This window comes from Stomoxys calcitrans, chromosome 1 (assembly GCF_963082655.1).
Source record: "Stomoxys calcitrans chromosome 1, idStoCalc2.1, whole genome shotgun sequence".
NCBI lineage: Eukaryota > Metazoa > Arthropoda > Insecta > Diptera > Muscidae > Stomoxys > Stomoxys calcitrans.
In genome coordinates this window covers 52,261,579-52,275,706 of record NC_081552.1, presented here as the reverse complement: position 1 = coordinate 52,275,706, position 14,128 = coordinate 52,261,579, and the positions used below count along the sequence as shown (strand labels likewise).

The window sequence follows — 14,128 nt, the reverse complement described above, 5'->3', positions numbered from 1 at the left end:
TGATGACCTAAGTACATGGTTCTGCATTTGGATATCAAATACGTATTCTACTCCCAAATGGCTTTATTTGAGCCCAATATTGCGATAGTCACTAAAAAATTGCTGTTAGTGGGGTATTTTGGGAAAGCAGTAGACCCCCAGAAAATTGGTTCCGAAAATGGGTATCAATTCTTGCTCTACCCCCCAATACCTTTTATTTAAGCTCCACATTGACATGGTCGGTAAATATGCCCGATTTAGGGGTGTTTTTTGGGATTGGAGTGCTCTCCCCAAACACTAAGCCCTGAAAATATATCAGCAACGTGCTCTATTCTCATATGTCATTTATTTGAACCCCATTGCACTCAAAATTGGATATCAAATTCGTTTAATAATCTCATTTAAACTCCTTATTGCAAAAGTCAGCAAATATGTCCGGTTTGGGGTATTAGCCACAAAAACTATGAATATTTAGTTATACTCTCTTTAAGACCCAAATTGTCTTGTTGAGCAAATACGTCCTATTTGGGGGTTGTTATGGTGGTGGGACGTCCGCCAGACAGTTGGCCCTAATGTTGATATCAGATACGTGGTTTACTCCCAAAGACCTTTCATTTGAGCCCCATATTGCTATGGTCGTAAATTTGTCCCCTTTGGAGAATGTTTTTGGTGAGAGGCGGCCCCCCAAACACTTAAACCCATATTTGGATATCAGATTCGTATTCTACATTCAAATACCTTTTATTTAAGCCCCATATTCCCATGGTCAGTAAATAAGTCCAGTTTGGGGGTGTTTTCGGAAAGGGATGGAACCCTAGAAACGTGGTCCCTCATTTGGATATCAGATTCGTATTCTACTCGCAAATACCTTTCATTTGAGTCCCATATTGGTAAATATGTCCATGGTTGGTAAATATGTCCGATTTAGGAAATGCTTTGGGGCTTGGGGTGATACTTGGATATCAGATACGTTTTCTTATTCTAAATACCATTCATTTGAGTCCCATTTTGTAGTGATTAGTCTAAATATATGTTTGGTAGGTTTTAGGGTGGGGCAGACCCCTAGGTACCCCATCTGAAATTTGGATACTAAATTTTTATTTTTAGGGTACTATATGAGAGCACACAAAATTTCGCTTAAATCGCACCATCCATCTCCGAGATCTGGCGTTTCTGAAAATTAGGGTGAGGGGGAAGGGTACTACATATCAAAAAATGTAGTACCCTATTTTCCCCACGGGATCATTATGCACCATCTGTGAAAATTTTAATAAAATCGATTCAGCCGTTTCTGAGTCTATAAGGAACACACAAACATACAAACAAATAAACCTACTAACATAAATTGATTTTTATACCCTCCACCATACGATGGGGGGTATACTAATTTCGTCATTCTGTTTGTAACTACTCGAAATATTCGTCTGAGACCCCATAAAGTATAAATATTCTTGATGTCACGACATTTTATGTCGATCTAGCCATGTCCGTCCGTCCGTCTGTCTGTCGAAAGCACGTCAACTTTCGAAGGAGTAAAGCTAGCCGCTTGAAATTTTGCACAAATACTTCTTATTAGTGTAGGTCGGTTGGTATTGTAAATGGGCCATATCGGTCTATGTTTTGATATAGCTGTCATATAAACCGATCTTGGGTCTTGACTTCTTGAGCCTCTAGAGGGCACAATTCTTATCCGATTTGAATGAATTTTGGCACGACGTGTTTTGTTATAATATCCAACAACTGTCCCAAGTATGGTTCAAATCGGTTCATAATCTGATATAGCTGTCATATAAACCGATCTGGGATATTAACTTCTTGAGCCAGTAGTGGTCGCAATTATTATCCGATTTGCCTGAAATTTTGTGCGACGAATTCTCTCATGACCATCAACATACGTGTTTGTTATGGTCTAAATCGGTCTATAGCCCGATACAGCTTCCATATAAATAGATCTCTCTATTTTACTTTTTGAGCCCCCTAAGAGCGCAATTCTTATTCGAATTGGCTGACATTTTACACAGGTCTACAACATATAATTTAATTGTGGTCCAAGTCGGACCGTATCTTGATATCGCTCTCATAGCAGAGCAAATCTTTTCTTATATCATTTTTTGCCTAAGAAGAGATGCCGGGAAAAGAACTGACTAATGCGCTCCATGGTGGAGGGTATATATCTAGAGGTCGCAATTATTATCCGATTCGCCTGAAATTTTGTACGACGGATTCTCTCATGACCATTAACATACGTGTTTACTATTGTCTGAATCGGTCTATAGCCCAAAACAGCTCCCATATAAATCGATCTCTCTATTTTACTTCTTGAGCCCACAAGGAGCGCAATTCTTATTCGAATTGGCTGACATTTTACACAGGTCTCCAACATAAATATAATTTAATTGTGGTCCAAACCGGACCATATCTTAATATCGCTCTAATAGCAGAGCAAATCTTTTCTTATATCCTTTTGTTTTGCCTAAGAAGAGATGCCGGGAAAAGAACTCGACAAATGTGATCCATGGTGGAGGGTATATAAGATTCGGCCCGGCCGAACTTAGCACGCTTTTACTTGTTTTTTTTTTCGTGTAGGCACAAGGAGGAAATATATTGGGTTGCCCAAAAAGTAATTGCGGATTTTTCATATAGTCGGCATTGAAAAATTTTTTCACAGCTTGTGACTCTGTAATTGCATTCTTTCTTCTGTCAGTTATCAGCTGTTATTTTTAGCTTGCTTTAGAAAAAAGTTTAAAAAAAGTATATTTGATTAAAGTTCATTCCAAGTTTTATTAAAAATGCATTTACTTTCTTTTAAAAAATCCGCAATTACTTTTTGGGCAACCCAATATAATTGGTGACTAAATGATCCATTAAAAATTCGTACATTTTGGTACCAAAAAGAGCAAAATAGAACGAAATAGCTTCTATAGCAAACGGGAATTAAGCAATTTGACAAACATTATCGCAGTCTTGACAAAAATAAGACATCTGTAAGAAAGTGAACTAATTGTGGTGTAATTGGTACCTTGAAAGATTATATTGGGTAACTATAAGATATTTTTTAATTCGTATATTTAAGTACTCAAACGAACAAAATTTTACTTTTTTAACGGAGAAAGCTAAAACTCTCGAACGGGACACAATACACCCTGCCTATAAACTTCGGGTGACCAAAAGATTATTCAAAATCTTACATTTAGGTACTAAAAAATACAAAATGGTACATTCTTTAAAAATTGAGCTAAATCACTCAAAATTAATATACGGTTACACCTTGACATTAAATATTGGGCAGTAAGATTTGTTTTTAATTCGTGCAATTAGGTACTAAAACATACAATACGGTACATTCTTTAGAGAGTGATCTTAAGCTCTCAAAATTGGGATACAGCTACACTTACCTATAAATTTTGGCCAACAAGAAGATTTTGTTTCAAAATCCCACATTTAGGTACTAAAATATACAAAATGGTACGTTCTTTACGAATTGAGCAAAAGCGCTCAAAGTGGGGCTACATTTATACCTTGACAATATATACTGGGCGACTTAATGATTTATCTGATATATTGCTATTCTTCGTACTAAGTTGTACTTTCTGTACAGAAGGGGATAGATTTCTGAAATTGTTTACGCAATTATTACAAAACTTCTTAATCTTATAAATTGAGTGATTACCTAGGTTTTTGGAAGTCCTACACTAAAAAGGGGGTATTCAAGACAAAAAAAAAAAAAAACAAGTAAAAGCGTGCTAAGTTCGGCCGGGCCGAATCTTATATACCTTCCACCATGGATCGCATTTGTCGAGTTCTTTTCCCGGCATCTCTTCTTAGGCAAAAAAGGATATAAGAAAAGAGTTGCTCTACTATTAAAACGATATCAAGATATGGTCCGGTTCGGACCACAATTAAATTATATGTTGGAGTCCTGTGTAAAATTTCAGCCAATTCGTATAAGAATTGCGCCCATTGGGGCTCACGAAGTAAAATAAAACGTTTGTTGATGGTCATTAGAGGATCCGTCGTACAAAATTTCAGGCATATCGGATAATAATTGTGAACTCTAGGGGTCAAGAAGTCAAGATCCCAGATCGGTTTATATGGCAGCTATATCAGGTTATGAACCGATTTGAACCTTATTTGACACAGTTGTTGAAGGTAAAAATAAAATACGTAATGCAAAATTTCAGCCAAATCGGATTGGAATTGCGCCCTCTAGAGGCTCAAGAAGTCAAATCCCCAGATCTGTTTATATGACAGCTATATCAGGTTATGGACCGATTTCAACCATACTTGGCACAGTTGTTGGATATCATAACGAAATACTTCGTGCAAAAATTTGTTCAAATCGGATAAGAATTGTGCCCTCTAGAGGCTCAAGACGTCAAGACCCAAGATCGGTTTATATGGCAGCTAAATCAGGTTATGGGCCGATTTAAACCATACTTGGCACAGTTGTTGGATACCATAACAAAACACGTCGTGCAAAATTTCATTTCAATCGGATAAGAATTGCGCACTCTAGAGGCTCAAGAAGTCAAGACCCAAGATCGGTTTATATGGCAGCTATATCAGGTTATGAACCGATTTGAACTATACTTGGCACAGTTGTTGGATATCATTACAAAACACGTCGTGCAAAATTTCATTCAAATCGGATAAGAATTGCGCACTCTAGAGGCTCAAGAAGTCAAGACCCAAGATCGGTTTATATGGCAGCTATATCAAAACATGGACCTACATGGCCCATTTACAATACCAACCGACCTACACTAATAAGAAGTATTTGTGCAAAATTTCAAGCGGCTAGCTTTACTCCTTCGGAAGTTAGCGTGCTTTCGACAGACAGACGGACGGACGGACGGACGGACAGACGGACGGACATGGCTAAATCGACATAAAATGTCACGACGATCAAGAATATATATACTTTATTGGGTCTCAGACGAATATTTCGAGTAGTTACAAACAGAATGACGAAATTAGTATACCCCCCATCTTATGGTGGAGGGTATAAAAAAGAATGTTTGTGCCAAATTTGAAGACAATCGGATGAAAATTGCGACCTTTAGTTTGTACACAAATTAACATGAACAGACGGACATAGCTAAAGCGGATTAAAAAAATGATTCTGAGTCGATCGGTATCCTTATGGATCACTTTTTCTTTTGGGTTTTACAAACAAATGCAAGTTATAATACTCTGTACCACACTGGTGATGACGGGTATAAAAATCAAATTGTGAATCTATGTCAGTTTGTCGTAGACTCAAATACGATTTCCTTGAAATGTTTAGGTTCCGTGATGAAAATGAAATGGGGTACTTAATGTTTTGATATCTAAACGGGGAACGGACTCTCCTCCTTACCATAATTAAAAAAAAAGCCAGATTTCGGTGGGTTAGGCGATTCAAGCGAAATTTTCTAACTAAAAACAAAAATTTTGTATCCAAATATCTTGTATTCTATTAAAAATTTGAACATTTTGGTACTTTCTGTTCAGATGGAGCTAGAGGTCGGAAATTTGTCATGTATGTAAAAATTAAAAATATATGATGGGTGATTAAATGGTTTTTTCACAAATCGAACATTTTAGTACCAAAATTTGTTCTATTTTGTACATTCTTTATAGATGATGCTAGACGTCCGAAATTTGGCATGTAGGTACAACTAAGATATAAACGATGGATGACTAAATGAACTATAAACAAGTAAAAGCGTGCTAAGTTCGGCCGGGCCGAATCTTATATACCCTCCAACATGGATCGCATTTGTCGAGTCCTTTTTCCGGCATCTCTTCTTAGGCAAAAAAGGATATAAGAAAAGAGTTGCTCTGCTATTAAAACGATATCAAGATATGGTCCGGTTCGGACCACAATTAAATTATATGTTGGAGACCTGTGTAAAATTTCAGCCAATTCGTATAAGAATTGCGCCCATTGGGGCACACGAAGTAAAATAGAGAGAACGATTTATATGGGATCTGTATCGGGCTATAGACCGATTCAGACCATAATAAACACGTTTGTTGATGGTCATGAGAGAATCCGTCGTACAAAATTTGAGGCATATCGGATAATAATTGCGACCTCTAGGGGTCAAGAAGTCAAGATCCCAGATCGGTTTATATGGCAGCTATATCAGGTTATGAACCGATTTGAACCTTATTTGACACAGTTGTTGAAAGTAAAAATAAAATACGTCATGCAAAATTTCAGCCAAATCGGATAGGAGGCCCTCTAGAAGCTCAAGAAGTCAAATCCCCAGATCTGTTTATATGACAGCTATATCAGGTTATGGACCGATTTCAACCATACTTGGTACATTTGTTGGATATCATAACCAAATACTTTGTGCAAAAATTCATTTAAATTGGATAAGAACTGTGCCCTCTAGAGGCTCAAGAAGTCAAGACCCAAGATCGGTTTATATGGCAGCTATATCAGGTTATGGACCGATTTGAGCCATACTTGGCACACTTGTTGGGTATCATAACAAAACACGTCGTGCGAAATTTCATTCTGATCGGGTAAGAATTGCGCACTCTAGAGGCTCAAGAAGTCAAGACCCAAGATCGGTTTATATGGCAGCTATATCATGTTATCATCCGATTTGAACCATACTTGGCACAGTTGTTGCATATCATAACAAAACACGTCGTGCAAAATTTCATTCCAATCGGATAAGAATTGCGCACTCTAGAGGCTCAAGAAGTCAAGACCCAAGATCGGTTTATATGGCAGCTATATCAAAACATTGACCGATATGGCCCATTTACAATACCAACCGACCTACACTAATAAGAAGTATTTGTGCAAAATTTCAAGAGGCTAGCTTTACTCCTTCGGAAGTTAGCGTGCTTTCGACAGACAGACGGACGGACGGACGGACGGACAGACGGACAGACGGACATGGCTAGATCGACATAAAATGTCGCGAAGATCAAGAATATATATACTTTATGGGGTCTCAGACGAATATTTCGAGTAGTTACAAACAGAATGACGAAATTAGTATACCCCCCATCTTATGGTGGAGGTATAAAAATTCTTACATATGAGTACCATTTGTACTTTCTGTTCAGATGGAGTTTGAGGTCTCAAATTTGGCATGTAGTTACCAAATTCGCACAATTGTGTACAAAAGTTGGTACCATTTGGTACTTTCTCCATAAATGAAGTTAGGGGTTGGAAATTTGGCATGTAGGTACAACTAAGAAATACATGATAGGTGGCCAAATTATCTTTTCATCATTCACATATTTTGGTACTAAAATTGGTACCAATTGGTACTATTTTTACCGATACAGCTAGAGGTCTGAAATTTGGCATGCAGGTATAACTAGGAAAAAAATGGCGGGTGACTAAATAATCTATTGGTATCATTTGGTAAAGGAAGGAAATTGTAAGGAAATTACCGATCGAGCTAGAGGTCTGAAATTTGGAATGTGGAAATACGAAAGACATATATAATGGGTAACAAAATGATTGATTAGAAATGCATTTTCGTACATTTTGGTACCAAAAAAGCAAAATAGTACGAAATAACTTATCTTCGCCTACAGCGAATCTGAGAAACATTTTCCCAGTCTTAACAAAGATATGTAATGTGGAAGGAAACTTACTAGTTGTGGTGTAATTGGTACCTTTAAAGAATATATTGGGCGACTAGAAGATAGGGGGTATACTAATCTAGTCATTTCGTTTGTAGCACCTCGAAATATTCCTCTAAGACCCCATAAAGGATATATATTCCTGATCTTCTCGACGTTCTGAGTCGATCTACCCGTCCGTCTCTCGAAATCACAATAGAGGTCGAACGCGTTAAACTTGACGTTTGAAAATTTGCACAGATTCTTAATATCGATGTAAGTCTTTGGGGATGGCAAATGGGCCATATGGGAATTATATCAGATTTAGATATAATTCCCATATAAACCGATCTTCGAGTTTGTTTTCGTGAGCCGCTGGAAGTCGCAATTTTTGTCCGATTTGTCTGATATTCTCCATGTAGTGTTCCATTATGATTTCCAACAACTGTGCAAAGTACGGTCCAAGAACCTGATATATCTCCCATATAAACCGATCTCCCGATTTGATATCGTGAGCCCCTGGAAGCCGAAATTTTTGTCCGATTTGGCCCAAATTTTGCAGATAGTGTTCTGTTGTGACTTTCAAACATAGTGCCAAGTACGGTCCGAATCGGTCTATAACCTGATATAGCTCCCATATAAACCGATCTCCCAATTCGACATCTTGAGTCCTTACCGCAATTTTTGTCCGATTTGTCTGAAATTTTGCATGCGATGTTCTGTTACGACTTCCAACAACTGTGCCAAAAACCGATCATCCTTGTTCGGTTCCTAGAAACTAAAATTTTTTTCTGGTTTGACAGAAGTTTGGAATATATTGAATAAAATTATGCCCTACAATAAATTTATGGCTTTTATGGGCTTGAGACCCTAAATTGGAGGATCGGTCTATATGGCAACTATATCCAAATTTGGACGGATTTGAGCCAAATTGACGATTGATGTCGAAGGATCTAACACAATTCACTGTCCCAAACTTCAGCAAAATCGGATAATAAATGTGGCTTTTATTGGCCTATGACCATAAATCGGCGGATCGGTCTATATGGGGGCTATATCAAGATATAGTCCGATATAGCCCATCTTCGAACTTAACCTGCTTATGGACAAAAAAAGAATCTGTACAAAATTTCAGCTCAATATCTTTATTTTTGAAGACTGTAGCGTGATTTCAACAGACAGACGAACAGACGGACGGACATGTCTAGATCGTCTTAGATTTTTACGCTGATCAAGAATATATATACTTTATAGGGTCGAAAATGGATATTTCGATGTGTTGCAAACGGAATGACAAAATGAATATACCCCCATCCTTCGGTGGTGGGTATAAAAAGAGAGCTAAAGGTACAGGAGAGTGTGTTAAGTTGATCATATGTTTTTACTACAATTTTGACAGGTTGTCTGTCCATCGAATAAATAAAATGTAGCAACTAACTGTTCCCTATGACTGTTTTCGGTATTATTTTTTTAACCCTCCTACCTTGGGACAAGCTTCCACAATAGTCTAAAAGTTCTATAAAAACATAGCCGCAGAATATATACGTAACTTAGTGAATGCAAAGAAGAAAGTTATAATTCATAAAAGGAAGCGCAGCGAAGCGGGTCGGGTTTAGCTAGTCTTATATATAAAAATCAATTTGTTTTTATACCCACCACCGTAGGATAGGGGGTATATTCATTTAAACATTCCGTTTGCACCTCATCTATATATTAATTTCCGACCCTACAAAGTATATATATTTCGGATCGGAGTAAAATTCTAAGACGATTTAACAATGTCCGTTTATTTGTTCGTCTGTCCGTCCGTCTGTTATAATCACTCTACAGCCTTCAAAAATTAAAATATTGAGCTAAATTTGGCACAGAAACATTTTTTTGATGCACGCTGATTAAAATCTTGAACGGGCCAAATCGGACCATATTCGGATATAGCTGATATATAGATCGATTTTCCGATAAAGGGTCTAATGCCCAAAAAGATCTATTTTTTTACCGATTTCGCTGAAATTTGAAACAGTGAGTAGTTTTAGGCCTCCTGACATCTAACACGAATATAGTCAGATGTCACATGGCCCCAAAATAGGTTATCAAATTCGTTTTCTAATCTCAAATACCTTTAATTTGAGCCACATATTGGCATTGTCGAAAAATTTTTACCCTTTGGTGAGTGTTTTGGAGAAGGGGTTATGTCCTAAATACATGGTCGTACATTTGGATATCAAATTCGTATTCTACTCCTAAAAAATTGCTGTTTGTGGGGTATTTTGGGCGAGGGGTAGACCACCAGAAATTTGGTCCCGAAAGTGGGTATCAATTCTTGTTCTACCGCCCAATACCTTTTATTTAAGCTCCACACTGACATGGTCGGTAAATATGCCCGATTTAGGGGTGTTTTGGGGATTGGGATAGTCCCCAAACACTATATATCTATATATCATTTTTTTGAACCCCATATTGCCATTGGCCTCAAAATTGGATATTAAATTCGTTTCCTAGTCTCATTTAAACTCCTAATTGCAAAAGTCAGCAAATATTTAGTTCCACTCTCTTTAAGACCCAAATTGTCTTGGTGAGCAAATACGTCCTATTTGACTATTGTTATGGTGGTGGGACATCCCCTATACAATTGGTCCCAAATATTGATATCAGATACGTGGTCTACTCCCAAATACTTTTAATTAGAGCCCCAAATTTCCATAGTCGGCAAACATGACCGGCTTGGGGGATGTTTTGGGGGATGGGCGGCCACTCAGTGAGTTGGCCTTGAAAATATATATCGGATTCGTGTTCCACTTTAAAAACCCTTTTATTTGAGCCTCATATTGCAATAGCCAGAAAATACTTACTATTTGGGTGGTGTTGTGGGGGTGGGGTGGTGATTTCAAATTAGTGCTTTACTCCCAAAGACCTTTCATTTGAGCCCCATATTCCTATGGTCGTAAATTTGTAACCTTTGGAGATGTTTTTGGTGAGAGGCGGCTCCCAAACACTTGGTCCCATATTTGGATATCAGATTCGTATTCTACGTTCAAATACCTTTTATTTAAGCCCCATATTCCCATGGTCAGTAAATAAGTCCTTTTTTGGGGGTGTTTTGGGAAAGGTGGACCCCCAGAAACGTGGTTCCACATTTGGATATCAGATTCGTATTCTACCACAGAATCAGATTCGTATAGTCCCACATTGCCATGGTCGGTAAATATGTCCGATTTAGGAGTGTTTTGGGGCTTGGGGTGGTCCCCCTTGCACTTGGTCCGACAATTGGATATCAGATACTTTTTGTTATGCTAAATACCTTTCATTTGAGTCCCATATTGTCGTGAGTGGTCTAAATATATGTTTCCTATGTTTTAGGGTGGGGTAGGCCCCCTTGGTACCCCATCCAAAATTTGGATACGAAATTATTATTTTTAGGGTACTATATGAGAGCACACAAAATTTCGCTTAAATCGCACCACCCATCTGCGAGATCTGGCGTTTTTGAAAATTAGGGTAAGGGGAAGGGTCCGCCCCCTTCAGATATCAAAAAATTTAGTACCCTATTGTCACCACGGGGTCATTATGCACCATCTGTGAAAATTTCAAGAAAATCGGTTCAGCCGTTTCTGAGTCTATAAACACACAAACATACAAACAAACAAACACAAATTGATTTATATATATAAGAAGATATATACATATTCTTGATCGTCGTAGAAACCTTAGTCGAACCTACTGAAATCACGCAACAGTCCTCAAAAATAAAGATATTGAGCTAAAACTTTGCACAGATTCTTTTTATGTCCATGGGCACATTAAGCTTGGAGATTGTCTATGTAGAACCATATTCTGATAGAGCTTCTATATAGTCCGACCCGCCTATTTAAGACCTTAGTCCCATAAAATCCACATTTATTATCCGATTTTGCTTAAATTCACGACAGTGAGTTGTGTTAGGCTACTCGATATCCTTCTTCAAGTCGAGCCGATCGGTCCAGATTTGGTTATAACTGTATAAAAGATCGAACCGCCGATTTAAGGTCTTGGGCCCATAAAAGAGGCATTTATTCTCGCGACAATTTATGTCGATCTAGCCATGTCCGTCCGTCTGTCCGGCCGTCCGTCTGTCTGTCGAAAGCACGCTAACTTCCGAAGAAGTAAAGCTAGCCGCTTGAAATTTTGCACAAATACTTCTTATTAGTATAGGTCGGTTGGTATTGTAAATGGTCCTTATCGGTCCATGTTTTGATACAGCTGCCATATAAACCGATCTTGGGTCTTGACTTTTTGAGCGTCTACAGTGCACAATTCTTATCCGATTGGGATGAAATTTTGCACGACGTGTTGTGATATCCAACAACTGTGCCAAGTATGGTTCAAATCGGTCCATAACCTGATATAGCTGCCATATAAACCGATCTGGGATCATGACTTCTTGAGCCTCTAGGATCGCAATTATGATCCGATTTGCATGAAATTTTGTACGACGGATTCTCTCATGACCATCAGCATACGTGTTTATTATGGTCTGAATCGGTCTATAGCCCGATACAGCTCCCATGTAAATCGATCTCTCTATTTTACTTCTATAGCCTCCAAAGGGTGCAATTCATATTCGAATTGGCTGGCATTGTACACAGGTCTCCAACATATAATTTAATTGTGGTCCAAACCGGACCATATCTTGTCGCTCTAATAGCAGAGCAAATCTTTTCTTATGTTCTTTTTTTGCCTAAGATGGGATGCCGGGAAAATAACTCGACAAATGCGATCCATGGTGGAGGGTAAATAACTTGTATTTATTAGAGCACTCAATGTCCGCGCCGAATTTGGTCCAAATCGGACCATATTTCGATAAAGCTGCTATGGGGGCATAAATTATGAATTTTTCAGCGGACGAAAGGTAGTTTACATACATACACGATTTGGTGGGTATCCAAAGTTCGGCCCGGCCGAACTTGACGCCCTTTTTTACATGTTTTTATACCCACCAGCATAGGGTGGTGGTATACTAATCTTGTCATTCCGTTTCTAACACCTGGAAATATTGATCATGGACCCCATAAAGAATATATATTTTAGATCGTCTCGACATTCTGAGTCGATCTAGCCATCACGATAGCTTTACGCGTTCGAAAGCTAGCCGCTTGAAATTTTGCTCAGATATTTAATATTGATGTAGGTTGTTGGGGATTGCAAGTAGGCCATATCAGTGAACCGATCTCCCGATTTGACTTCTTGAGCCCCAGGAAGCCTCAATTTTTGTCCGATTTGACAAAAATTTTGCACTTATTGCTATGTTATGACTTCCAACTACTTTTCCAAGTACGGCCCAAATCTGTCTATAACCAGATATAGCTCCCATATTTTAGCAGAATCCACGGTGGTGGGTTCCCAAGATTCGGTCCGGCCGAACTTAGCACGTTTACTTGTTTCTAATATTTTTTTAGTTTTATATTTCTTCAGGATTTGTACACCAAAGTTGTCGCATTTTGGTTAAACTTTTTTGTGATTTTTGTTAATAATTTTCTAAATTTTCCTAACCTACAGATAATTTATGTGGCCCGAAATTGCAAAGATGTTGTAGTCTCTTCATATCATTTCATTAAAAGTCTGCGACTTTGGCAAGGTGACAATCTAGAGGACTATGTCAATGATTTCATTAACAGTGAAGTCAACTATTCCAGCTATTGGACTCATATCATCGATTTTTGGCAAATGCGTAATGAGCCTTACATTTGTTTTGTGACCTATGAGGATATGAAAAGAGATTTGACGGGAGTTATTGAAAGGCTATGCACATTTTTAGAAAGACCTCAACTTACTGCAGAAGAAATGGAGAATATACTACAACATCTCTCATTTGAAAGTATGAAGGGTAAGTTTGGAAAAAATCTTAAGGTAAAAGAAAATAAAATTTTGTCTATCTTTTAGAAAATGATAAAACCAATTTGACTATGACTCTGAAGGATTGCGTTGAGGATATTAATAAAGATTTTCAGTGAGTTGTGAAAAATTTTTGAATTTTTCTTAGGGATTTGACAACTTCTTTCCTTGCTCTACAGATTCATGCGTCGCGGCATTGTGGGTTCTTTCAAGGACGAACTGACTCCAGATTTAAAGTCCAAAATTGACAATTGGTCACAAAATTTTCTGGTGCCATATGGCTTAACAGAAGAAGATATATTTGGCAAGCTCTGAAATCATAAAAAAAATCATTCCGAATGAAGAATGGCTAGAAAATTATTGATAATTTAATTATTTTAAAAAAGAAATTTTTTTTATATTTTTGGTTTTTCTACAAGACCTTAATATTGAAAAAGGTCTTGTTTCTCATTTTCATCAATCAAATTGCAATTTTAATCTTAATTTTAGATGCTATCGTTTTCTGCTACAATAAAATGCCATCAAGGAGTTAGTTTTCCGCCGCATTATTTGAAGTTAAATTTAGATATATGAATTTTCGGTAGCAAATGACAGATGTGTGAAAACAAAAATATCGAAACCTTTTATATTGGCATTTTCTGCACAAAAAAATTGTGAAATTAATTTTTCATTAAAAAAAATTTGATTAAAATTAATTTCA

The 14,128-nt window shown here is 37.5% G+C and overlaps 1 protein-coding gene across 1 annotated transcript in view; it reads left to right on the top strand.

Moving 5' to 3' along the window:
* LOC106093332 (luciferin sulfotransferase) overlaps positions 1-13,772 on the top strand; it is a 17,120-nt gene extending 3,348 nt beyond the window's left edge. The window contains exons 2-4 of the mRNA XM_059365056.1: positions 13,093-13,420; positions 13,477-13,543; positions 13,608-13,772. Of these exons, the coding sequence (XP_059221039.1) occupies positions 13,093-13,420; positions 13,477-13,543; positions 13,608-13,743 (531 nt within the window). The 3' untranslated portion in view covers positions 13,744-13,772. The remainder of the gene's footprint in view (positions 1-13,092; positions 13,421-13,476; positions 13,544-13,607) is intronic.
* Positions 13,773-14,128: the final 356 nt, after the last annotated feature.